General features: G+C 55.5%; 2 protein-coding genes across 5 annotated transcripts in view; one reads left to right on the forward strand and one right to left on the reverse strand.

Annotated features, from left to right (window-relative positions):
* The window catches only part of L3MBTL2 (L3MBTL histone methyl-lysine binding protein 2), a 29,787-nt gene extending 13,588 nt beyond the window's left edge, over positions 1 to 16,199 (forward strand). For all 3 annotated transcript variants that reach the window (XM_054542947.2, XM_054542948.2, NM_001132957.1), the window contains 14 exon segments: positions 506 to 629; positions 1,499 to 1,578; positions 3,804 to 3,921; positions 5,255 to 5,389; positions 5,721 to 5,809; positions 8,511 to 8,742; positions 9,218 to 9,294; positions 9,460 to 9,564; positions 10,285 to 10,432; positions 11,184 to 11,266; positions 11,607 to 11,841; positions 12,322 to 12,387; positions 14,338 to 14,454; positions 14,945 to 16,199. In XM_054542947.2, coding sequence (XP_054398922.1) covers positions 506 to 629; positions 1,499 to 1,578; positions 3,804 to 3,921; positions 5,255 to 5,389; positions 5,721 to 5,809; positions 8,511 to 8,742; positions 9,218 to 9,294; positions 9,460 to 9,564; positions 10,285 to 10,432; positions 11,184 to 11,266; positions 11,607 to 11,841; positions 12,322 to 12,387; positions 14,338 to 14,454; positions 14,945 to 15,057 — 1,722 coding nt within the window. In that variant the 3' untranslated portion in view covers positions 15,058 to 16,199.
* Positions 12,385 to 25,242, reverse strand: CHADL (chondroadherin like). Of its 2 annotated transcripts, none has more exons than XM_054543517.2 (6): positions 23,980 to 25,242; positions 22,550 to 22,727; positions 20,302 to 21,999; positions 19,612 to 19,778; positions 18,278 to 18,476; positions 12,385 to 13,038 (listed from the first exon to the last, which is right to left on the reverse strand). In XM_054543517.2, the coding sequence occupies exons 1-6, from the start codon at positions 24,315 to 24,317 to the stop codon at positions 12,985 to 12,987; spliced, it is 2,634 nt and encodes an 877-aa protein (XP_054399492.1). In that variant the 5' UTR covers positions 24,318 to 25,242; the 3' UTR covers positions 12,385 to 12,984. The 2 variants fall into 2 exon arrangements, with proteins under 2 accessions (XP_054399492.1, XP_003779609.2); XM_003779561.4 differs by lacking the exon at positions 12,385 to 13,038 and adding an exon at positions 14,311 to 14,528 and having other exon boundaries at positions 23,980 to 25,241.
* Between the last annotated feature and the right edge of the window lie 1,004 nt (positions 25,243 to 26,246).

Raw genomic sequence — 26,246 nt, forward strand, 5'->3', positions numbered from 1 at the left:
AATTCCTGGCCTTCCTGTTCAGTACTTAAGTTACAAAATACAGACCAGATCAGTGGCCATTCCCTTTGGAAAGGGAGGACCCCCTTTGAGTACCTGATGAAAGCCGTGGGCCCTCTCCTGAACATTCGCATATGTACAGAAGGTTGCTTCCCAGTTCATGAGCGTTTCTGGCCCCCTGTGAGGCCCATTCTTTGCTTTGGATCTATCAGTAGTGACACTGGAGGAAGGAGATGACTGAGACTTGAATCTGGGAGGACAGAAAGGCTTAAAAAGAGAACATGGGTCTCTCCCTGCTCTGCAGCACTGCCTAGCACCCCCGACCCTTCCCCGCAACCACCCCCTGAGCTCAGGATTGTTATTGTCATCACTGTTTCACACATGAAGAAACTGAAGCCCAAAAGAGGTTAAGTCACTGACCCAAGCCCAGGACTTCAACTTGGCGGCCCAAATCCAGACTCATGATCCCAGCCGCTGGGCTACACAGAGCCTCTCTCCTCCTCTCCAGGGAAAACCACCGACCAAAAAAGCCAAAGTCCTGCACAAAGCTGCCTGGTCTGCCAAAATTGGAGCCTTCCTCCACTCCCAAGGGACAGGACAGCTGGCAGATGGGACACCAACAGGACAAGACGGTAAGACAGCAGAGGGCCCTGCTTAGGAAGCTGCCATGGCTGGGGAGGAGACTGGGTTTGGGGTGGCCTTTCCTAGGAATGAAGACTGGGCAAACCCACCAGGTAGAAAGTGCCCTAGCCAGGGTCACCGCGGATTGCATCTTCCTCACCTGTTGAGTATTGTGGAAATTACCCAGAAAAATCCCTTCAAACACCCTTAAATTACCAGGACTCCTACCCATGATAATTCAAAAGCCAAGAATTGGCTGTTTTTGTTTCTCTTTGCTTTTATCCCTGTGGTTTCTGTTTCCGTGGGGCAACGAAGGCCCAGATATGGTTTGAAGGCAGGTTTGGAGAGGGGTGGTGGGATAAGGAAAGGAGGCTCTCTCTTTTTTTCTGAGTGTGTAGCAATTGCTAAGCAAGTTAAATGTATGCATAAAGCAACTCCGCTATCATTGTTCTGAGTTTCTAACTGAAATTGAGCTCAGCAGGCAGGAGCTCAGTTGGAGGGGCCTTGGTGTGTGCGCACCCCCTCCCCCACATTTAGATTGGGTGTGGCCAATCAGGTTGAGGGAGAAGGGAGGAATTTAAGCCCACGGATATTTCAGTTTTCCTCTTTGGGGGAAGAAGGGCGAGAAATTTCCCTTTGAATGTTCCTCTACTCCTGAGAGTCTTGCCACCTTTCAATTCAGTCCTCAACAGTGGTCCCTCATGGCCACTGGTGGAGCAGGTATGGGAGTGAAGGAGGGTGTCGTGGGCAGCGCTGTGAGAGGGGCTACAGGGGGTGGGGGACCTACCTCTGCAGGTCCCACAGGGCCCTTGGGGTCCAGGCTCCTGGAGTGGCTGCTGCGCAGGCTCCCAGTCTGACTCGTCCTCTTTCTGCTCTGCAGCTCTGGTCTTGGGCTTCGACTGGGGGAAGTTCCTGAAGGATCACAGTTACAAGGCTGCTCCCGTCAGCTGTTTCAAGCACGTGAGTGCCCTGGAGCTGAGGGAGGGAGGCCGGAGAGCCGGGCATGGAGCTGCTCCTCCACCTGCTTCACCAGGGCGGCTTCAGGCTGGACAGTGACAGTGGGGAGGTCTGGGCAGGAGACGGATGGCATTACCGCTCGCTGCATTTCATGTTTATGTCAAAAAAATCCTCCTACAAACACTTCTATCACCTGCTTGGCTTCACTCCCGGTCTGAAGTCCTTCAGTTTATTTACATAATGGAACTTGGTGCTAGCTGATGTTGAAGGGTCTTTCCACTCTGAAACCCTTCTCTCCTTTCTCCCCCATTTGCAGCATTTTCCCATGGAAAGCAGGGTGCTTCTGTAGCTGGCCTGGGCCCCGTGGGCCCCGAGGGCCCCGAGAGGCAGATGTGGATGCTCCTGGAGCCACTTCTGTAAAAGGTTCCTCGATGCGGATCATTTAAAAGCCAGAACGAAGGGCAAGGCCCTTGGGGGCGGGGCTTGAGCGCAAGAACCGAATATCCAGCAGCTGTAGCGTGTGGGAGCCTGCAGGCCGGGAGAGCAGAGCCCACAACAGCACTCTTGTTTTGTCTTCACACCACTTTCCTAAGCTCCAGGAAATCCAGGAGGAGGCCTCTTTAGTCTTGAGGAAGTAGGGAGTCTTTTACCCAGAGTAAGCCCACTTCCCAGCCTCCTTTCAGAACTGCCCGTGAACTCTGGGGAGTGCCCTGAACAATGACAGCTGGTTCTTGACTCAGCTAACTCACTCCTCTCGTCTCTGAATGGCTAATGAAGGTGCACATCCTTCCTGCTGGAGGGGGAGCCTCTTTTCTGCCCTGAATTCTCTAATAGTCTCAGCATTTTCATTCCCAGGGAGTTGCATCATACTTGTGTCTAACACATATAATCCAATTTGTTTTGTAAAAAGCCTGCCCCTGGTTGCCTGGGCTAGCGCAACTGTGTTGGGGTTCTGTGATGAACTAAACTCAAGTGACCAGGGAGATGGAATGGGATACCTCAACTGGCTGAAGCCAGGGCTGAGAATAAAAAAGGTGAATTTGGCCAGGCGCAGTGGCTTACCCTTGTAATCCCAGCACTTTGGGAGGCCGAGGCAGGCGGATCACCTGAGGTGAGGAGTTCGAGACCAGCCTGGCCAACATGGTAAAACTCCATCTCTACTAAAAGTACAAAAATTAGCTGGAAGTGGTGGTGGGCACCTGTAATCCCAGCTACTTGGAAGGCCGAGACAGGAGAATCCCTTGAACCTGGGAGGCGGAGGTTGTAATGAGCTGAGATTGTGCCACTGCACTCCAGCCTGGGTGATGGAGCAAGACTCTAAAAAAAGTGATTCTCCCAAAGGAGAATCAAAAGTACCATTGGCAGGAAAGTGAGGATTAGGTACTGGGAAGGCAACTGAAACAGTCCAGTGCTGTCCTGGGGCATTTTATTTTATTTTATTTATTTTTTTGAGATGGGAGTTTCACTCTTGTTGCCCAGAGCTGGAGTGCAATGGCACTATCTCGGCTCACAGCAGCCTCCCCCTCCCAGGTTCAAACGATTCTCCTGCTTCAGCCTCCCGAGTAGCTGGGATTACAGGCATGCGCCACCACCATGCCCGGCTAATTTTGTATTTTTAGTAGAGACAGGGATTCTCCATGTTGGTCAGGCTGGTCTCGAACTCCCAACCTCAGGTGATCCGCCCATCTCGGCCTCCCAAAGTGCTGGGATTACAGGCGTGAGCCACCATGCCCAGCTCCCTGGAGCATTTTATTAGGAGGGGAGGTAGAGAGTAAACTTGCAGGTGGATGGCTGTGTGTAAACGAGGGGGTCATAATGCCCACAGCCCAGGTTTGAGTGATGATTGAAGGAAAGTATATTTGTGCTAAGAACAGTGCCCCACCGTTGCTCGGGCTGGCACAGGGACGAAGTGATCGAGGCTCACCAAGGCATCACGTGCCCAAAATGATACAGTAAGAAACCAGTCCTATAAAGATGAGGACTCGGTTCTGTCTGACTCTGGGTCTCTAGCCATCACCCTGCATCCCACCACCTCCACCTCTACTTCCGGCTCAGCTCTTCAAGGACAGGAGACCTCATCTCTTTATCTCTAGTGGCTGGTTCTGCACACAGTGGGTGATGCGAAAAGTTGAGGTGCAAACGAGGACTTGACTGAGGCCGTGAGGCAGTCTGTCTCCCCTGCTAGCGCAGTTAGCTCACTCTCTCGGTACACTCTCATCGCCACACAGGTCCCACTCTATGACCAGTGGGAGGATGTGATGAAAGGGATGAAGGTGGAGGTGCTCAACAGTGATGCTGTGCTCCCCAGCCGGGTGTACTGGATCGCCTCTGTCATCCAGACAGCAGGTGAGTGTTTGGCCAGGGCAGGGCCAGGGATGTGTCTGCAGAGTGACATCTCTAGATGGGTGAACAGTGTTGTAGGCAGGAGTTGGCTTCATAAAACAAAAATCCCACCCACTGGAATTTCTGCCCCACTTCTAAGGATTCTTCTACCGGAGAAGGGAACACAGAGCTTGGCAGGCTTGGAAACCCCAATTTTGTTTGTTTGTTTTTGTTGTTTTGTTTTTTTAGATGGTGTCTTGCTCTGTCACCCAGGCTGGAGTACAGTGGCACGATCTTGGCTCACTGCAACCTCCACCTCCTGGGTTCAAGCGATTCTCCTGCCTCAGCCTCCCGAATAGCTGGGACTACAAGCCACCTGGCCACCACACACGGCTAATTTTTGTATTTTTAGTAGAGAAGGGGTTTCATCATCTTGGCCAGGCTGGTCCCAAACTCCTGACTTCAGGTGATTCTCTGCGTCCCAAAGTGCTGGGATTACAGGCGTGAGCCACCGTGCCTGGCTGGAAACCCCAATTTTTAAAGTTTGTTCCAGGGCCAGGTTTCGTGGCTCACACCTCTAATCCCAGCACTTTGGGAGGCAGAGGCAGGAGGATTGTTTGAGCTCAGGAGTTCGAGACCAGCCAGGGCAACATAGTGAGATACTGTCTCTACAAAAAATGAAAAAATTTAAAAAGTAAAATTCATTCCAGGGATGATCAGGTTATAGAGAATTAACTCTCAGCACCATGCCATAACGCTTTCCGAACTAGGAGCATGAATTTGTTTGGCTAGGACTGTTGTGGACAACAGGAATCCACTTGCCTGGAAGTATAGGTGCCAGAAGTCCAGCTTAGGATAGAGAAAAGAGAAGGCTTAAGAACATACCTTCCCCAAACTAGAGGCAGTGGCTCACGCCTGTAATCCCAGCACTTCGGGAGGCCGAGAAGGGCAGATCATGAGGTCGGGAGATCGAGACCATCCTGGCTAACACAGTGAAACCACGTCTCTATTAAAAATACAAAAAAAAAGGCCGGGCGGGGTGGCTCACGCCTGTAATCCCAGCACTTTGGGAGGCCGAGGCGGGCGGATCACGAGGTCAGGAGATCGAGACCATCCTGGCTAACATGGTGAGACCCCGTCTCTACTAAAAATACAAAAAATTAGCTGGGCGAGGTGGCAGGCGCCTGTAGTCCCAGCTACTCGGGAGGCGGAGCTTGCAGTGAGCTGAGATGGCGCCACTGCACTCCAGCTGAGCAACAGAGCAAGACTTCGACTCAAAAAAAAAAAAAAAAAAAAGAACATACCTCCCCCACCTCACCCTCCCTCACAGGTGCCCTTTCCTTTCCTTTCCTTTCAGGGTATCGGGTGCTGCTTCGGTACGAAGGCTTTGAAAATGACGCCAGCCATGACTTCTGGTGCAACCTGGGAACTGTGGATGTCCACCCCATTGGCTGGTGTGCCATCAACAGCAAGATCCTAGTGCCCCCACGGAGTGAGTTTATGAGAACATTTCCTCTCTTGTTCCCGTAGGGCCCCTGGTAGAGGGAGAGTCCTCTGCTTCTGTTAGGTAGAATGGGAGTCCTCTGTCTTGTTAGAACAGAATCCACTTGCCCCCTGGCTTCCTGCCCTCCCCATCCCAGAGGCCCGGGGGCAGATCCACGTGTGGAATCTGAGGTTCTCAGATGAGGTCATTGCTGGCCTGAAGAGGCAGCTATTTTCAGTCCCTACTGCTGAGGGGTCCCCACTCTGGGTCGGCGCTAGTGCCCCTGTCGGTGGAGGTGTTGTCAGTCTGTGTAACCAGGATTCTGCTGGTGCCTCCACAGCCATCCATGCCAAGTTCACCGACTGGAAGGGCTACCTCATGAAACGGCTGGTCGGCTCCAGGACGCTTCCCGTGGACTTCCACATCAAGGTCAGCAGTGAGCCCTTAACTGATGTCCCTCCTTCCGCTCTTCCATTTTTCTCCATCCTCCATACCACTCACTGGAGCATGTTACCTAAGACTCCCTTGCCTGATGATCTTCAGCAGCTCCACATTTTGCAAGGCTGGAGACAAATGCTGCTGCTACATGGTTGCCATCTGCCTTTCTAGCCTGGCGTCGGCCACTGCCCCACCGAGACTCTGCTCCTACCGCTCCAGTCATGCTGCTTTGTCTGCCTTTTGCTCTTCCAGAACCTTACCTTTGCTCATAGAATTTTTCAGAAGTGTTCACTCAATAGATTTTCTTAACATACTTTTTTTTTTTTTTTTTTTTTGGAGACAGAGTCTTGCTCTGTCCCCCAGGCTGGAGTGCAGTGGCGCGATCTCGGCTCCCTGCAATCTCTGCCTCCCGGGTTCACGCCATTCTCCTGCCTCAGCCTCCCAATTAGCTGGGACTACAGGCGCCTGCCACCATGCCCAGCTAATTTTTTTGTATTTTTAGTAGAGATGGGGTTTCACCATGGTAGCCAGGATGGTCTTGATCTCCTGACCTCATGATCTGTCTGCCTCGGCCTCCCGAAGTGCTGGGATTACAGGCATGAGCCACCGCGCCCAGCCTTTTTTTTCTTTTTGAGACAGAGTCTCGCTCTGTTGCCCAGGCCCGGAGTGCAGTGGCATAATCTTGGCTCATTGCAACCTCCGCCTCCTGGGTTCAAGCAATTCTTCTGCCTCCAGCCTCCTGAGTAGCTGGGATTACAGGTGCGCACACACCACCATACTTGGCTAATTTTTGTATTTTTAGTAGAGATGGGGTTTCACCATATTGGCCAGGCTGGTCTCGAACTCCTGACCCTCAAGTGATCCACCCACCTTGGCCTCCCAAAGTGCTGGGATTATAGGCATGAGCCACCATGCCCAGCCTTACATACTTGTTTACAAGGCACTGTGGGAATACAAAGAATACAGACCCTGCCATCCAGAAATCTCTAGTCTGGCAGAGGAAACAAAAGCCATGCACACGAGTAATTGTAATATAGCCTCGGTTCTGAGCCAGGGATGTGCCTGGCACAGCACAGGGTAAGGCCTGGCCTGGGGCCCCTCTGGGCTGTCTGATTCTGTCTGGTGTAGGACTCCTGTGTGGCACAGAATCATCTGTGTGGCATTTAATTTTAAGAAATGATTTAGTAAAAATTAAAAAGTCACATATATACATGGTAAAAGTGACTCATACCTGTCTCAGTGTCTTAGCACTTTGGGAGGCCAAGGCAAGAGGATCACTTGAGGCCAGGAGTCTGAAACCAGCTTGGGCAACACTGTGAGACTTCGTCTCTTAAAAAAAAAACATTAGCTAGGCTGGGCACAGTGACTCACTCCTGTAATCGCAGCACTTTGGGAGGCCGAGGTCAGAAGATCACCTGAGGGGAGGAGTTCCAGACTAGCCTGGCCAACATGGCGAAACCCCGTCTGTACTAGAAATACAAAAATTAGCTGGGTGTGGTGGCACGCGCCTGTAATCGCAGCTAACTCAGGAGGCTGAGGTGAGAGAATCGCTTGAACCCGGGAGGCCGAGGTTGCAGTGAGCTGAGATCGTGCCACTGCACTTCAGCCTGGCCACAGAGCGAGGAGACTCCATTTCAAAAAAAACAAAAACAAACAAAAATGACGTTGGATTGTGGGCTGCACTGTGTTGGCTGTAGAGGAAGAGAACGTGGCAGGGAAGGCAGCCCAGAGGGGCCCCGAGCCAGGCCTTACCCTGTGTTGTCTCTCACTCTCCTGAGTGAGCTGCTGGGATACCGGATGTGGGACAGGCAATTGGTGTCAGGACGTATCCCAAGCCCTTGAGCTGGGCCAGAGGGTCTGTCTGGTTTAGGACCCCTGTGTCAGCTTTGCCTGTTGGCTGCTTTGTGACCTCTGAGACGCTTTCCTTCCTGGTGTGTTTGGAAATAGCACTGCTTAGTCTAGTCTAGGCCGGTTCTTCCTGACCCAGCAGTGCCCTGGGGCTGGAAAAGCCCTACACCCTACCTGTTCCCTGCCCCAGGCAGGACAGCACTGAAGTCACAGTGAACAAAAAGAACCTCCTCCTCTGTACCCCAGCACCGTGGCTCTCTGTAGAGCAGCTTGCAGGCATCTTGGTCACCATCCCTCATTAGGTCAGTTGCTACCAAGGCACTGTGAAAGCATTGCAGAGCTGCAGCCCATCAGGGTCAGAAAGGGACACAGGAAGACTTAGTTCTCTGGACATGAGTCTTGTATGTGCCACAGGCAGAGGGCTGGGAGGTGGCGGGGAGGGCAGGGTGCCTGGGGATCAGAGTGCAGAGCCCATGAAAAGCACGGGCTGCACACCAGCTTCCAGGCCCAGCTCTGGCACAAATGAATCTGTGTAACTCTGGGCAAGCGTGACCTCTGGGTCACTTTTCCTTAGTCTAAAGTGTATTTTGTGATTTGCATCAACTCATTGGTGTTTTGGTGGCAAGAAGTGGCATGCCCACTGCAAGCTGTGTGCCTTCCCTCTGTGTCCTCCTAGGGAGTCAGGGCCAAGGTGAGCCTGGCAGCGCAGGCAGTCTCATCTGCCACCTCCCAACTGAGTGTGGGGGATAACACCACACCTTCCCTGTCCTCCACTCACCAGAGCAGGAGGGTGGGTGGGAGGAGCCCTTGGCCACAGCAGGCCTGTGTTCTGACGTCGTTTCAGATGGTGGAGAGCATGAAGTACCCCTTTAGGCAGGGCATGCGGTTGGAAGTGGTGGACAAGTCCCAGGTGTCACGCACTCGCATGGCTGTGGTGGACACAGTAATCGGGGGTCGCCTACGGCTCCTCTACGAGGATGGTGACAGTGACGACGACTTCTGGTGCCACATGTGGAGCCCCCTGATCCACCCAGTGGGTTGGTCACGACGTGTGGGCCACGGCATCAAGATGTCAGGTTAGCAGAGCCCCCGGCCAGAGGAACTGCATGCTATGCTTCCCCAGGGATGGATTGGGAGCACCTTCCTACTCCTCACAGCAGGTCAGCAGGTGGAGGTTGGCATGGCCCCCCTGCAGTGATGATACTGAGCTCCAGAGAGCTTGTAAGTAACTTGACAAAAGTCACTCCACTCAACTTGTGAGTGGTAAAACCAAGATTTGAACCCAGATGCTACCAGCCCCGATCCTCTCCCCTGTCAATGCGGGAGCAGTCTGGGTTTCGAGGGCTGAAGAGTCCCTACAGAGAGCTCTTGATGTTTTCTAGACTCAACCTTTCTGTCTGCTGCTCTGGGGTGGGGGGTCCTGAGATACAGAGATACAGCTGAGAACACGTGCAGAGCAGCCCCACATTCCCAGGGTAGGCGCGTGGAGATGGCCCATGAGCCGCCTCCAACTCCCTTCTCTCCCTCATTCCCTATCCATCTCCTCCAAAGAGAGGCGAAGTGACATGGCCCATCACCCCACCTTCCGGAAGATCTACTGTGATGCCGTTCCTTACCTCTTCAAGAAGGTGAGGTTCAGCCCTTGGGCGCTTTTCCCCTCAGCCATGGGTCCATTCCAGGCCTGAGGGACCTGGCTCTTCCCCTGGGACCATCCCTTTCCCTCCTGAGGCCTGCTTCCCTCACCCTTCCTCCTGGCCTGCCCAGGGAGTCCCCAGCTGTCCCATTCCTTTAAGGTACGAGCAGTCTACACAGAAGGCGGTTGGTTTGAGGAAGGGATGAAGCTGGAGGCCATTGACCCCCTGAATCTGGGCAACATCTGCGTGGCAACTGTCTGTAAGGTGAGCCAGGGGCTGGCCCTCCAGCCTCCAGATTTCTGAGGGGACCCATGTGGCCCAGAGCTCTAACCCCACTCACCACTGTCAGGGGGTCTCTGTCCCAGCTTCTCATCACTGGCTGCGCCCAGAGTCCCTGACTTTTGTGGGTGGGGCCTGGCCTGCCCCTTGCTCAGAATCTGCTTTCGTGTCAGGGTCCAAGGCTCCCTGGACGAGTGCTTATTCAACACCTGAGCCTGGTCCTGTGTCAGGGTAGCCCCTCCCTGTCACCTCACTGGGGCCTTCTTGCTGTGTGCCATCTCCTTTGAGTGCTGGCCTAGGCAAGAGCTACAGCTGGGGTCACCTTGCTCCAAACCTCCTCATCGCCTCATCCTGAGCAGCGCCCCCACCCCTGCTTGGCCCTCCTGGAGGAGGCTGCTGACTTGTCCTCGCCGCGGATCCGCTCCATGCCAGGCGCGTGTGCTCATCCAAGAACACGGTCCAACAGGATGGACGCGGCCCCTGCTGGCATGGTGTTTGCTGTCTAGTGGGGAAGAGAAAGAATCCCATGTGTATGCATCACAGAAGTACTGTGTGCCCCAGAGAAGCTCAGGTGTCCTCCAGGAGGGCCATGCCCTAGGTCCGTTTGGATCCATCGGCCTTGTGTCCCTGTTAGGGTGCGGTGCCAACCCAGGATGGGGTGCAGTTCATGATATGATCTGTCTGCCTGCTCCCCCCACCCCCCAGGTTCTCCTGGATGGATACCTGATGATCTGTGTGGACGGGGGGCCCTCCACAGATGGCTCGGACTGGTTCTGCTACCACGCCTCTTCCCACGCCATCTTCCCAGCCACCTTCTGTCAGAAGAATGACATTGAGCTCACACCCCCAAAAGGTAAGACTAGAGAGGCCACCACGTGCTGGCCTTGCCATCAGAAGGGGCAGGGTGTCCAGGCGCGGTGGCTCCCGCCTGTAATCCTGGCACTTTGGGAGGCCGAGGCAGGTGGATGGCCTGAGGTCAGGAGTTTGAGACCAGCCTGGCCAACATGACAAAACCTCGTCTCTACTAAAAATACAAAAATTAGCCAGACATGGTGACAGGCGCCTATAATCCCAGCCACTCGGGAGGCTGAGGCAGGAGAATTGCTTGAACCCAGGAGGTGGAGGTTACAGTGAGCCGAGATCATGCCATTGCACTCCAGCCTGGGCAACAGAGCAAGACTCTGTCTTCAAAACAAAACAAAGCAAAACAGAAGGGGCAGGGTGTGGCCACAAACCCAGATTCCTGGTCAAGTCAGGCCCCAGAAGTGTAGCATTTCAGGGTGTATGGGAAAGGTGACAGAGCTCACCACCAGCCCTTAACTGCTGGGCTGACCCTGCCCCATGGCCAGTGTATGGTTGATGAACAGAGTTCCCACTTATCCCATTGGTCAGTGAACAACCTGTACAACAGGACTGTGGTGCTAGAGCAGGTACCACCCTGAGGGGATGAGAAGAAGGCTGCTGGGCAGACTCCATGCTGGGTCCTGACCAAGCTGCAGAGCTCCTTCAGCCATGTGTCCTTTCCCCCTGCCCACTTCCTGCTTCCCCCCTCCCTACTTCCTGCTTCCCCCCTCCCTCTGCATCTGAGCTTTCTGCTCCTCCAGGTTATGAGGCACAGACTTTCAACTGGGAGAACTACTTGGAGAAGACCAAGTCAAAAGCCGCTCCATCGAGACTCTTTAACATGGTGAGGAGACTGAAGTGGAGCAAGGGGTCTGCAGTGGCCTCAGGACAGGCCCTCCCTGCTGCTCTCAGTGGTGGCAGTTCCTACCCTTTCTCTACAGCTAACATCAGCCACTTTCAGGGGGAAGTCCCCAGCTATGGCCTGGGCACTCCAGTCCCTCTTCCATGGAGGGGCGGTATTGGGAAAGAGGTGCAGTGGGATTATTGTCTAGAGGAACCTGCCCCAGCAGGCATTCCAGTCCCAGCCCCCTCCCTGCCAGTTCTTCAAGTGCTTCCGGGCCCGGGCAAGCCTGCTGGGGTAGGGAGCTGACTGGCTTGGCCTCTGCCTCCTTTTTCTGCCCCAGGATTGCCCAAACCATGGCTTCAAGGTGGGCATGAAGCTGGAGGCCGTGGACCTGATGGAGCCCCGGCTCATCTGTGTGGCCACGGTGAAACGAGTGGTGCATCGGCTCCTCAGCATCCACTTTGACGGCTGGGACAGCGAGTACGACCAGTGGGTGGACTGCGAGTCCCCGGACATCTACCCCGTCGGCTGGTGTGAGCTCACTGGCTACCAGCTCCAGCCTCCTGTGGCCGCAGGTGTGGGCTCTCATGGCCCTAAGAGGCTCTGACTTTCTTTCCTCTTCTTTTTTCATTCTTCCCCCGCCCCTGTGCCCATCTCCGTTCTTTGGCATGAGATGGAGATGTCTCATGGACCACTCTAAGTAGAGAGTGAGCCCCGTCACCCAGCCCCTGCTCCTGACTTCTCTGTCTCCCTTTCCCTCTGGCCTGCAGAGCTCCTTCCTTCATCTTGCCCACTCTGTTATATGTTCGTGCCCTTGTGCACCCAGGTAAACTACCCAGGTCCCTCTGAGCAGCCCTGGTGACAAGGGTGGGAAGAAGGGACAGCTGTTCTCCAGCTCCTCCTCCAGCCCCGCCCTCTCCTCATTGCCCAGCTTTGGCTTCCTGTCTTGGGGTGTCCCGTGTGGGAGGGTGGACGGGGTCTCCGGATGCGCCTGTGCCCTGTGTCCTCCCAGGGACCCTCTTCTCATCTCTTTCACCCTTGTCTTTCAACAACAGAACCGGCCACACCGCTGAAGGCCAAAGAGGCCACAAAGAAGAAAAAGAAACAGTTTGGGAAGAAAAGTAAGTGCTGCACCAGTGCAGCCAGGCTGGTGTGGGCCCGGGTGCAGTGGGCCTGCATCCCTGGGAGCAGGTGGGGGTCAGCCCCCAGGCACTGGTTCCCAGGTGCTGTCCTACTGACATAGCTCTCTCCATGTTCCTGTACTGTCTCTTTTCCCTTGCCCTTTGGCCTACGGGCCTTTCACCCTGTCTCTGGGGACCCAGACCATAAATAGGGAGTGTTCAGTCTCTGGCCATGGTCAGGGTGCTGAGGAAAAGAGGTAAGAGATTGAGATTGGGCGATCCCATCCCTGATGCCCCACGTTCAGAAAAAAACAGCCTGGCCTGGGCAAGCCGCAGCTGCTAGGTTCTAAAGGAAAAGCCACAGGAAGAAATAGAAGCTGTCTCTCCAAGGCTGTCATTCTTAACTTGAGACCTCTTCGAGGGTGGGAGAGGGTGGGAGCAAAGGCAGGCAGCTGAGTGGCAGGACTCCACCTGGCTCTTGGGCCGTGGGTGTCGTTTCCCTTGGTGGGGCCTCACTCTACAGATTCTGAGTCCAGCTTGGGTTCCACTTGAGGGGCAGAGTGGGAGGGGGCAAAGCCATCCTTCAGAGCCGCAGGACTATGACAGCGAGGTGGGCTCAACAGTGTGGTACCATGTGGGGAAGAGGATGTTCTGAAACAGGAACAAGGTCCCCCGGGCAGGGTTAAGATTGAGTGAGGTGGCCAGGCGCGGTGGCTCATGCCACCGCGTGAGCCTAGCAGTTTGGGAGGCTGAGGCGGGCGGATCATGAGGTCAGAAGTTCCAAGACCAGCCTGACCAACATGGTGAAACCCCGTCTCTACTAAAAATACAAAAATTAGCCAGGTGTGGTGGCAGGTGCCTGTAATCCCAGCTACTTGGAAGGCTGAGGCAGGAGAATCACTTGAACCCGGGGGCTGGAGGTGGCAGTGAGCCCAGATCACTCCACTTCACTTCACTCCAGTCTGGGCGGAAGAGGGAAACTCCATCGCACAAAAAAAAAAAAAAAATTGTAATCCCATCGCTTTGGGAGGCCGAGGTGGGCAGATCCCAAGGTCAGGAGTTCGAGACCAGCCTGACCAACATGGTGAAACCGTGTGTCTACTAAAAATACAAAAATTAGCCGGGCACAGTGGCACATGCCTGTAGTCCCAGCTACTTGGGAGGCTGAGGCAGGAGAATCGCTTGAACCAGGGAAGTGGAGGTTGCAGTGAGCTGAGATTGTACCATTGCACTCCAGCCTAGGCGACAGAGCAAGACTCTGTCTCAAAAAAAAAAAAATTGAGTGAGGGTGTGGCATTTATCCAGCAGGCAGAGGCTCTGTACCATTCAAACCGTAGGACCGGGAATGGTGCATGTTGTGGGAAGAAATCAACGATCAAAAACGGGGGCTGAGTGCGATGGTTCACACCTGTAATCCCAGCACTTTGAGAGGCTGAGGTGGGAGGATCTCTTGAGCACAGGGGTTTGAGACCAGCCTGGGCAACATAGCGAGACCCCTAATTTAAAAAATTTTTTAAATTAGCTGGGTATGGTGGCACAGGCCTGTAGTCCCAGCTACTCAGGAGGCTAAGGTAGGAGGATCACCTGAGCCTGGGAGGTCAAGGCTGCAGTGAACTGTGATCACCCCACTGTACTCCAACCTGGGTGACAGAGTGAGACCCTCTTCAAAAAATGTTTTTATTTAAAAAAAGATTTTAAAAAGCAGTTACAACCACGACTGCCTGGGGCTTGGTTTGAGGGAGGTGGTGGTATTACTTCCCACTGAAGAGAATCTGAGCTCAGGGCACACAGCCAATAAGATGTGTTGTCAGAGTTGGAGTCCAGGCTTTCTGTCCCCAAACTGGCACTTTTCCCTCTGCCACGCTGCCTGACCACTGGGTGAGACCTATCCCATAAAGCCTTACCTAAATACAACCCTAATGCTGGGTTTGAATCCATTTTTATTCAAAGGGAAAAGAATCCCGCCCACCAAGACGCGACCCCTCAGACAGGGGTCCAAGAAGCCCCTGCTGGAGGATGACCCTCAGGGTGCCAGGAAGATCTCGTCGGAGCCCGTTCGTGGCGACAGTAAGAGCCACCGGTCTGGGTCAAGGCAGGACCAGCCTGCTCCATGCTCAGAGACGACCCCTCTCCTTCCCCACCTGGGCACAGAAGAGTAGAGTCAGGTTTCTTCAGCATTGCATTTTCTGGGCACCAAGCAGTCCTGTACCACTGGACCCAGAGTATTTCCCAGACACGCCCCCAACTGTGAATGGAGTCGAGTCCTCCTCTAGCCCAGCCCCGGCCCCTCCTCCTCCTCCTCCATCTCTATCCCTACCTCTAGTGCTTGGCAGGGTGGTGACAGATTGGCGCATGGCAGTGTCGCTGGCATAGCCTGCCTGACTTGGGGCCTTGGCCCTTTGCTGCTGCCACTGCCCTCCCAGAAGGGAAGCTGGAGGGTGAAGGTGCATCCTAGGCCCCCATCTATAGGGAGCCAGGTCCCTTTCCCAGCTCCTCCGCCCCCACCTCTCCCAGAGTTATTTACTCACCCACCCACCCGCCTCCCCTCCCTCTTCAGTCATTGCTGTGCGTGTGAAGGAAGAGCATCTAGACGTGCCCTCGCCCAACAAGGCTTCAAGTCCAGAGCTGCCTGTCTCCGTTGAGAACATCAAGCAGGAAACTGACGACTGAGCCTTCCTGCCGGCAGCCTGGCTTCTAGCTGGAAGCCAGCCCAGGGTTTCTCTACCACCACCACCACGCCTCCAACTGACTTTGGCTTGGAGACTGATCCTCTGTGTGTAAATTCTGCCCGGTGCTGTGAAGGCTGGACGGTGGAGGACCTGCCTGTTGCCTCTGCCCTCCCCTGTGGAAAGGCCTATGTGAAGGGCTGCCTGAGGCCCCCGAACTCGTCTGTGAACCACCTTCTCCAGCCAGAGTTCCCAAAGCTGGAACACTAGCTGCCTGCTCTTCCTTGAGACGGCCTCCCTGCCGACCCGCCACGGCCCTCAGTTGCCAGGGATGGGGCCACCCTTGTCACACTGTGGAAGACAAGACAGTGAACTCTGTCTACCCGAACGAGTCATGTAAATTAAGTTCTAGAGCAGCTCTCTGAGCAGGATAAGGTCCCCTGACAGTGAGTTGTGTGGTGGGGGCAGCCTCTGCCTCAAAAATTCAACAAGCAAAATGCCTCTCAGCCTCACGTGTTGGTCCTCTGCTCCTCCTAGCTCCCCAGGGATGTTGGGGACCCAGCTTGTCTCGGCAGCTGAGAAGCAGTGACCAGGATGTGGATTTTGGCGACCTGTGTGGTGGCCTTGAGCTGCTTTCTGTGTTTGTGAGGACTGACTGCCATTTCCTAAAGGAAATGCCCCCGGGGAGGACATTGGGAGGAAGATGGCCTGAGTGTGCACTTTGGCTCTGCTACCTGCTCCTGAAGCCCCGCTAAAAATAATTCATCCAAGATTCCTTTGTAGTTAAAGGGTCCAGTTCCGACTGGAGCCTCTGGAGAGCTGGGCTTGTATGCTCTTTTGGCCTTTTGTTCCTACCTGAATGAAGAAACCATGCCTGGAGGGGCCGTGAACACAGAACCCTCAGGACAAGGATGACAGAGCTGGAGGACACATCTAGCTGCCATTGCAACCTCACTGGGCTCCCCAGACTTTGTGTATGAGAAATTAAATCCCCTACTTGCTTGAGTCCTGTTTGTTAGATCTCTATTCCTTGCAGAGTGTGTTCTGACCCCCCCCCACCTCAAGGTATCGATTATGAAGTCCACGTGAGTCAAGACACGAGTGTGCAAGGCCGTAAAGAATAAATGTCGCCTGTCATCAGCTCGAGTTCCCTGTCTTAGCCACATGTTGCCGTTATTTATGGTTGTGCCATTCTCCCCAAAGACCGTGAGTTCCCCAGAGATGGAGCCTGTGTCCGCCTGTGTGTAGTGCCTGGCATGGGCTGGCATAAAGGTGGCTTGTGTGTGCGCGAAACGGGAATGTGGGCACGGCCACGTGCTGCTGGTGCCTAGAGGTCAACTTGATTTGTTGGAGATGGAAGTATTGATCTCTTGGGAATTTTTGCTCAATCCATGCAGTAACCTTGTGCCTCAGTTTGCCCTTGGAGGGAACTCAAGTTCTTGGAGTCTCAGCAGTGGGGCTGCTGGCAGGGAGGCATTTGCAAACCCCTCATCCCTGCTTCTGCCTGAGGACCCACAGGGGCTCCTGGTACGGGTGGGACCAAATCCAGACCCTTCAGGAGACTGTGCCATTGCACTCCAGCCTGGGCAACAAGAGCAAAACTCCGTCTTAGAAAACAAAAAGTGGGGGGGGGCGGATTTTGGGCAGAGACAGATTATAGAGGGAAAATGATGACACACAACATCATGTGAAGGTGGGCACAGAGATGGAGATTATGCTGCCACAGATCAGGGAGCATCTGGGACCACCAGAAGCTGGAAGAGGCAAGGGGGACCCTTCCACTACCGGTTCCAGAGAGCACGCCCCTGCCAACACCCCAACGGCTGACCCCTAGCCTACAGAAGCTCTGCTGTTCTAAGCCACCCAGCTCCTAGCATTTTGTTGTGGCAGTCCTAGGGGACGAATACAAACACCAACTAATGGCCCCAGGAATCCCAGGTGTTCAAAATGCAGGTCCAGGGGAGATAGAGCCCTCTCCCCACCTTCCCAGGACCCACTCTATTCTCACTTTCCCTCGAAGAACTGCCACTCCCCTTTGGACACCTCCATGGCCTTACAGGCAGTGGTTCCTACATACGGGGGTGCCTGTATCTTGTGTACCCTTCTCTGATATGCTGTGAGGGGTCAAGCTGGGACTCGATATGTCAGGATGGTGAATGTACTATCAAGTGGGGTCCAACCTACGGCTGGCAGGTGGTGGGAGGCAGAGCCAATGATGCACCTGCACTTCCACTCTCCCCATCCCTGGGATCCTGGGATGAGGGAGACTCCTTAGGTCAGGCTGGGACATGGTTGAGTCAACAGTGATCCAGCAAATATAGAAACAGCAGACTGATTTTAGGGACACATCTGGACCAGCACACTGTGGCTTATAGGAAAGGCCACTGTCTCACAGCAGGAGCAAATGCTCATTCCTTGCAAACCCACCCTGGGTCTAGCCCAGAGGTGGGGGCAGGGAGGAGGGGGGAACGGGAGGATGGACATTATTATTATTATTGAGACAGAGTCTCACTCTGTCGCCAGGCTGGAGTGCAGTGGCGCGATCTCTACTCACTGCAACCTCCGCCTCCCGAGTTCAAGCGGTTCTCCCGCCTCAGCCTCCCAAGTAGCTGGGACTACAGGCGCACACCACCACGCCCAGCTAACTTTTTTTTTGAGACAGAGTTTTTTTGAGTCTTGCTCTGTCACCCAGGCTGGAGTGCAGTGGCGTGATCTCCGCTCACTGCAAGCTCCGCCTCCTGGGTTCACACCATTCTCCTGCCTCAGCCTCCCAAGTAGATGGGACTACAAGTGCCCACCACCACGCCTGGCTAATTTTTTTGTATTTTTAGTAGAGGCAGAGTTTCACCATGTTAGCCAGGATGGTCTCGATCTCCTGACCTCGTGATCTGCACGCCTCGGCCTCCCAAAGTGCTGGGATTACAGGCGTGAGCCAACGCGCCTGGCCATAGTTTTTGTATTTTTTAGTAGAGATGGGGTTTCACCATGTTGGCCAGGATGGTCTTGCCCTCTTGACCTCATAATCTGCCCACCTCGGCCTCCCGAAGTGCTGGGATTACAGGCGTGAGCCACCGCGCCCGGCCTCAGATGGACATTATTGAGCTGACCCAACCGGGTCATTGCCCAGCTCTGGAACCAAGACAAGTCAGGCTCCTGCTTCCTGGGGACTTTGGAACCTGGCCCACCACCCACAGAGGCCTCACCCCTCCTGCCCCATGGCCAACCTTATCTGCTCCACGCTGTCTTCCTTTGATGGGGGTTCTCCTGGCACTGGGCCTGGAGGCTGGTGTCCGCTTGGCCTTTCTGGCAGCCCAGCCCGGGCAGGCTTCAAAGACAGCAGCTGCAGCCTTCACCCTCTGGCCACGGGCACTGGGAGGGGTGGCGCAGGTGGCCCCCACCCGCAGGTTCAGCCCAGTAAGCCACCTGAAGAGAAGAGAGAGCTGGGGAGCTGGCTGTGCTGATTCTGCTCCAGTGGCCTGGAGCAGGTGGGCGCTGGGTGTGGGGCAGGGTTGGTGCAGAAGGCAGCACAAGGCCACAGGCAGCGTGCATTCGCTCAACAAGCATTTGCCAGCTTTCCTGAGGAGGTCAAGGACGCCACCAGGAATTTGGGAGCGGTGGAGCCTATAGGTGACAGCAGGCTTTGCTGAGAATCTTGGCAGCTCACCAATTATGTGACCTACAAGCCACTTCAAGCCTCTGATCCCTTCTTTGTAAAAAGGGGACAATAATAGTAATAATAAACAGTTAGAGGGCTTACAACGTAGCAGACACTGTTCAAATCAACTTACGTATGCTAATTTCATTCTTAAAACAACCATCACGAGGTTAGATACTACATCCCCCCTTTTTACAGATGGGTAGGAAAGGTTATGCGGCTTGCAGAGTTAGTTGGTAAAATGGCAGAGACAGGACTGGAGCCCAGGTCTGCAGGACTCCAGGCTTCTTGTGACTTTTTCTTTTTTTTTGAGATGGAGTCTCACTCTGTCGCCCAGGCTGGAGCGTAGTGGCGCGATCTCGGCTCACAGCAACCTCTACCTCCCAGGTTCAAGCGATTCTCCTGCCTCAGCCTCCCAAGTAGCTGGGATTACAGGCACCCACTACCATGCCCAGCTAATTTTTGTATTTTTAGTAGAGACAGAGTTTCACCATGTTGGCCAGGCTAGTCTCAAACTCCTGACCTCAGGTGATCAGCCTGCATTGGCCTCCCAAAGTGCTGGGATTACAGGCGCGAGCCACCATCCCCGACCTCTTGTGACTTTCTTAGGTAATTATGTAAAGTGGCCTCACCTACGTATTAGGTCCCAGCCCGCTAGGCAGAGCAGATACCATGCCCACTTCATGGATGATGAAATCAAGGCTCAGAGAAGTCCACCCTCAACATCCCCAGGAAGGGCAACTGACCCTGGAAAGGGCTTATACATGCCTGGCTCTCGCAGGACCCGCCCCTCCCCACAAGCTGCTCGATGGGCATGGACATGGTGTGCCCGGGGAGATGACAGGGGCTTGAATGAGAGTGGCTGGGTGGTCTTTGGCTGGAGGTCTAGGTGGGGGTGCCCACCTGTGCAGCGGAAGCAGCTGGCAGTCACAGTGGAAGGGATTGCTGCTGAGGTCGATGAGCTCCAGCTGGCTGAGACTGGGCAGGGCAGGCAGGGCCCGAAGCTGGTTCTTCTGCAGGTGCAGGCTCTGGAGCCTGGGCCCTAGGCCTGAAAAGGCCCCAGGAGAAATCTGCAAGGAGTTGCCAGGCCCCAATGTGAGCTCCTGGCAGACCTGTCCCACCCCCAAGTCTGGAAGGGAGCCCCATCTTCCTTCAGCAGAAGAGAAGCTGGAGAGCCCAAGATGGTCCAGCCAGGAAGTGCAGTGCTGGGTCAAAGCCCAGGCTGGTCTGATGTCAAAACACTTACTCTGTCCAAGTCACCCAGATGCCCAGTTCATGGTCCACCCCACCACCCAATAATGGCAAAACCTCTTGGGGTCTCAATATGTACAAACAGTAGATGACCCCATGGTCCCAAGTTCCTCCTTCCTTTATGCTCCAGCAATGCCCTCCTGTGCAGGCACCGTGTGTGGCCTGGGTTCTGCCTGGACTGTCACTCACACCGGCAGGGGCAGTCCTGGTTTATCTCAGGGTCCCCGTGCCCAGCCTGAGACCTGGCACCAAGGGGCTGGCAAATGCTTGTTGAGCGAATGCACACTGCCTGTGGCCTTGTGCCGCCTCCTGCACCAACCCTGCCACATGCCCAGTGCCCACCTGCTCCAGGCCACTGCTGTTCAGGAAGAGGTGCTGCAGCGACCTGCCCACAGGCTGGAAGGCTCCGTCACGCAAGGCCCTGAGTGGGTTGCCCGAGAGCTGCAGCTCCAGGAGGGCAGGCAGCCCCTCCAAGGCCCCAGTGGGCACTTCTCGCAGCTGATTCCTGTCCAGGTGCAGCTTCTCCAGCTCCCGAGCTGGGCCCAGCGCCCCAAGGGACACTTCGGTGATGCGGTTTCCACTCAGGTAGACCCAGCGCAAGGCCCGTGTTCCCCCCAGGTCCCCAGGTGCCAGGCGGTCCACAGCATTGCCCTGCAGGTGCAGGGAGAAGAGGCTGGGCAGGGCGCGCAGGGCAGCCCCTGGCACCTGCAGGAAACGGTTACGCTCTAGGTACAGGTAGCCGAGGCCAGGGGCCCCTTCAAGGGCAGCAGCGCTGAGGCCTGCGAGCTGGTTGTCGGAGAGGTACAGGTAGATTAGGCGGCCCAGCCCGGCCAGGGCGCCCGCCTCCAGCTCCGCGATGCCGCAGTGCTGCAGGTGCAGCGACACCAGGTGGCCCAGGCCGGGGAAGGCCGCTCGGGGCACCGAGGGGAAGTGGTTCCGCCTCAGGTCCAGGAGCTGGGTGTCGCTGGGGAAGCCGCGGGGCACCGCCTGCAGGCCGCAGCCCTCGCAGCTGCTGTGCCGGGACTCGGGGACGCACACGCAGGCGCGAGGGCAAGGCGCGACTGCACGCTCCTCCCCGGGGCCGCGCGGAGGGGCGCGGGGCGCGGCCACAGCCCGCTCCTCCTGCTCTTCCTCTTCCTGCGCCGCGTCCCCAGGGCAGCGCAGGTCCCAGGGCCGCAGGGCGTCCAGAGCCTCGCCCCGCAGGCGCCGCGGCCCCTGGCACGCGCCGTCCGAGCGCACGCGCGCCCGCGCCAGCCACTCGAGTAGGGGCCGCGCCTGGCAGCCGCACCACAGCGGATTCCCCTGCAGCCGCAGCCGGCGCAGCTGGCCCGGGCCCTGCAGCGGGGGCAGGGTGTCTAGCTGGTTCCCGCGGAGGTCGAGGGTGTGCAGGCGCGGACAGTGCGCGAAGGCCCTGGGACCCAGGGCCTGCAGGGCCCCGCCGTCCAGCAGCAGCTCCCGCAGGCCGGGCAGCGCCAGCCCGTCCTCCTCGCCCGCGTAGGTGAGCGGGTTGTGGCCCAGCTCCAGACGGGCCAGGCCGCGGGCCTGGGACAAGGCGGGCCCGGGCAGAGCCTGGAGCTCGTTGTGGTGCAGGCTGAGCCGTCTCAGGGCGGGCAGGCCAGCCAGAGCCTCGGGGGCCAGCACGCTGAGCGAGTTGTGCGACAGCCGCAGCCAGCGGACGCGCAGTAGCCCCTGGAAGGCCATGGCGGGCAGATAAACCAGGGCGTTGTGGGCCAGGTTTAGCGTGGCCAGCGCACCCAGTGCCCCGAACGTCCCCGGCCGCAGCTCCTCCAGTGCGTTCCCCTCCAGCTCCAGCCGCCGCAGCGAGCCCAGCCCGTCCAGCGCCTCCTGGGGCAGCTCACGCAGGTGGTTGGAGGCCAGGTTGAGCAGGAGCAGGCGGCCCAGGCCACGGAAGGCGCCCTCGGCTACCAGCTCCACCTGGCAGTGGTGCAGGTCCAGGTGTGTGAGGTGAGGCACGCCCTGGAAGGCGGCTGCGGGGATCACCTTCAGCAAATTGCCCTGCAGGTCCAGCCGCTGGGTCAGCTGGGGACGGCGAGGGGAAAGTGGGGCTGAGCCAGGCAGGGACCCCGCCTTTGCAAGTGCTGCTCCTTCCCCGGAACACTCTTCTTTCCTGTCACCTTTCCCATATTTCTCTTCATCCGACCCCTGACACCTCCTCCAGGAAGCCTTCCTCTCCAGTGCCCTGGGCATCACCCACTGTGGCACTTTTCACACTGTGCTGTCCCTGCCTCCTCGCTCTCCTCCACTAGCTGTTGACTCTGCAGAGCAGAGACCACACCTCACCCTGCCACAGCCCCGCCTCTCCACCACAGGATCTGCAGTGAATTCAGTATCCATCTATGGGTCACCTACTTATTCCATTCACACAGTAAGGATTTTAAATAGATCATCTCCGTTACTGGTTTTTATTATTCCCATTTTACAGATGTGTAAGCTGAGGCTCAAAGAGAAGTAATTTGCCAAGGTCTCCCGGGCAGGCGGTGGCAGATCAACTGGTGCCCAGCCCAGGCTCCTCCCTCTGGGTCCCCACTTTGCCCCACTGCCACTGTGCCCGTGCTCCTGCCCTGCTGACCTCAGGGATGGCGTCTGGCACCTCAGTGAGGTTCTGGTGCCGGCAGGCAACATGTCGCCTGGAGTTGTCACAGATGCAGGCCTGTGGGCAGCGCTGGGCAGCGGCCTGCCTAGCTGGGCCCAGCAGCAGAAGTACAAGAAGCGGCAGCACCAAGGAGACATGGGTGGAGCTCCGGGGCCTGGGACGCGGAGGGAGAGTGTTGTGCACAAGGGCTGAGGCCACATGCTGTCCCTCACAGTCCCAGCCATGGTGCAGCTCCTGCCCCAAAAACCCCTCAGAGCCTCCTCCTTTGGGCCCAGGAAAGTGCCAATCACCCTGAGCCTCCCTGCCCCCCACCCCCCACGCAGTGGAGGTCCTATGATTAGTCCTGTTTTACATGGGAGGAAACCGAGGCTCAGAAAAGTGACCTAGTGAGTCCCTTTGCCTCTCTGCCCAATGGCTCAGTGCAGACTTGCTGACTGTGAGAATGACTCCAGTTCAGAGCATGTTCTCAGGCTGTGGTGAGGCTCCGGTCCAGGGTAGGCTCAGAAGCAGCCTGTCCTCAGACTGATATGATGCCAGCTCCCAGGTGGCAGGAGCATAATGGTGCCCACCGGAAGGGAGGGAGGCATCCAGTCCGGGTCCTTGAGCCTTTTTTTGTTTGTTTAAATAGAGACAAGCCTTGCTCTGTTGCCCAGGCTGGAGTCTGGAGTGCAGTGGAATGACTATGGCTCACTGCAGCCTTCACCTCCTGGGCTAAAGTGATCCTCTCACCTCAGCCTCTTGAGTAGCTGGGACTACAGGCACGCACCACCACGCCTGGCTAATTTTTTATTTATTTCTGGTAGAGACAGGGTCTCGCTATGTTACCTGGGCTGGTCTTGAACTCCTGGCCTCAAGTGATTGTCCCACCTTGGCCTCCCAAAGCGCTAGGATGATAGGATCACCTCCCCTGCCCAGCTGGCCCCTCTGTTCTCAGCCTGTGTCAGGCATGGCCTCTCCCCCATCGCTGGGCTGTTCCCCGGCCCCCAGGAGCCTCCCCATCGCTGCTCACTGGACTGTCGTCTGTTTTGGAGTCTCCTTTGGGTCCCAGGCTCCAGCCCCTGTGTTGGAGTTGGTGGCTTCTCCAGAGCCTGTGGTGAAGGCTGTGTGCCTCAGGGCAAGCCAGGGAGGGGACCCATGGGGACAGATCACTGAAGCGACAAGCATTCATAACGCAGGGACCACTGCTGGGCTCTCAGACAAGCCCCACAGGACCAGTCCCTGGCAGCGGCCACATTGCCACATGTGTCTCAGAGCCCACCTTGGGAGACCCCCTTCCTGGAGAACCCCAGGAAGTCCCCAGAGCCCCTGCCCGCCAGCCTCTCAGAGGCCCAGAGAGGGGCAGAGACTTACCTGAGGCCGCTCAGCTGCTCTGAACCCCCCTTGCACCATCAGGCCCAAAGACTCACCCCTCCATGCTGCCTGGAACTGCTGGTCCAGCCTGGAGGCGCAGCGCAGGGAAAGGCTGTCCCCGCCTGGCGGAAGCCCCCCTCCGCAGCCCGCAGGCCTGGCAGCTGGGACAGGGCTGAATGGGAGGCATTGTCGGCAGACCAGGCAAGCCAGGCTTCCCCAGGCTGAGGTGAAGGAGGGGCGGGCGGCGGGCGGGAGCAGCGGCTGGAGTTACAGGGCCTCTTGCCTGCCCCAGCCCATGATGGAGGCCCCGGCCTGAATCCTTGGGCCAGCCCAACAGGGAGGGGGCACCAGCAGCTGGCCCGGGAGTCAGCAGTCCTGGGCTCCCTCCTGCCATGTGGGCTGCCCTCCCAGAGGCTGCTTCCTAGTCTCTGAAAAACACATCCCATTAATAAGTAGCTCTGAGGTCACAGTGGGGGTTCAGGCCCGCACCTGGCACACAGTGGGTGCTTCAGAACAGGTGACCCTTTCCTTCTGTTTGTGCTTATGCATTTACATACATAGTTTAATACTGGACACACAGGATTCTAGACACTCATTTTTTTCACTTAACCTCAGATTACTGGGAGTTATCCAAGTTGATTCTTCCGAATCTCATTTATTCTGTGGTATAGTATTCCATTGTGTAAATGTATCACATTGACTTAGCCATTCATCTTGGACATTGGCTACCTCCAATTTTTTGCTATTTACAAACAATATTGCAAAGAATATCCAAATATGCATCTTCCCAAGCTCATGTTTGTTTTTTAAATAATACATCCAGACCATGGCCAATGTTTATGTATCTTGATTTTTCAGATTCCTGTTTCTGACGGAATTGCATTTTCTATTGTTTGTTTCTTTTAATTGGAAACAGGGGTCAGGCACAGTGGCTCATGCCTGTAATCCCAGCACTTTGGGAGGCTGAGGTGGGAGGATCACTTGAGCCCAGGAGTTTGAGACCAGTCTGGGCAACACAGAGTCTGTCTCAAGAAAAAAAAAAAAAAAGGCCAGGCGTGGTGGCTTACGCCTGTAATCCCAGCACTTTGGGAGGCGGAGGCGGGTGGATCACGAGGTCGAGATCGAGACCATCCTGGCTAATGCGGTGAAACCCTGTCTCTACTAAAAATACAAAAAATTAGCCGGGTGTGGTGGCGGGCGCCTGTAGTCCCAGCTACTTGGGAGGCTGAGGCAGGCAAATGGCATGAACGCGTGAGCCGAGATGGCGCCACTGCACTCTAGCCTGGGCGACAGAGTGAAACTCTATCTCAAAAAAAAAAAAAAATATATATATATATATATGTATGTGTGTGTATATACAAATATATGTGTGTATATATTTTATATATATAATAAAAATATAAATGTATGTGTGTATATATATTTATATATGTAAAACAATGAACATCTGTGTGTACTTTTCGTAGACTGCAGGAGTTTTTTGTTTTTTGAGAAAGAGTCTCAGTTTATTGCCCAGGCTGGAGCTCACTGCAACCTCCGCCTCCCTGGTTCAAGCGATTCTCCTGCCTCAGCTTCCCAAGTAGCTGGGATGACAGATGTGTACCATCACATCTGGTTAATTTTTGCATTTTTAGTAGAGACGGGGTTTCGCCATGTTGGCCAGGCTGGTCCCGAACTCCTGACCTCAAGTGATCTGCCCGCCTTGATCTCCCAAAGTGCTGGGATTACAGGCATGAGTCACTGCACCCAGCCCTGCAGTAACATTTTAAAAAAAGAAATAGTGCCATGCCACACAGACATCTGCTTTGTGCTTTTTTTGCTTGGCAAATTCCAATCAATGGAACTTCAGTGTGCTCTTTCGTCCTTTTTTTGAGACAGGGTCTCACTGTTGCCCAGGTGTGAGTGAAGTGTGATCATGGCTCACTGCAGCCTCGACATACCAGCCTCCCAAGCAGCTGGGACCTCCAGATGTGCACCGCCACCTCCAGCTAGCTTTAAAATTTGTTGTAGAGTTGGGGTCTTGCTATGTTGTCCAGGCTGGTCTTGAACTCCAGGGCACAAGTGATCCTCCCGCCTCGGCCTCCCAAAGCGTTAGGATTACAGGCATGAGCCACTGCACCTAGCTGTGTCTGGCTTTTTTCACTCAATATTATGTTAGTGAGATTCATCTTTTTTTTTTTTTTTTTTTTTTTTTTGAGACGGAGTCTAGCTCTTATTGCCCATGCTGGAGTACAGTGGCATGATCTCGGCTCACTGCAACCTCCGCCTCCCAAGTTCAAGCAATTCTGCTTCAGCTTCCCGAGTAGCTGGGATTACAGGCACC

The sequence above is a fragment of the Pongo abelii genome, chromosome 23 (genome assembly GCF_028885655.2).
Source record: "Pongo abelii isolate AG06213 chromosome 23, NHGRI_mPonAbe1-v2.0_pri, whole genome shotgun sequence".
NCBI classification, from domain to species: domain Eukaryota; kingdom Metazoa; phylum Chordata; class Mammalia; order Primates; family Hominidae; genus Pongo; species Pongo abelii.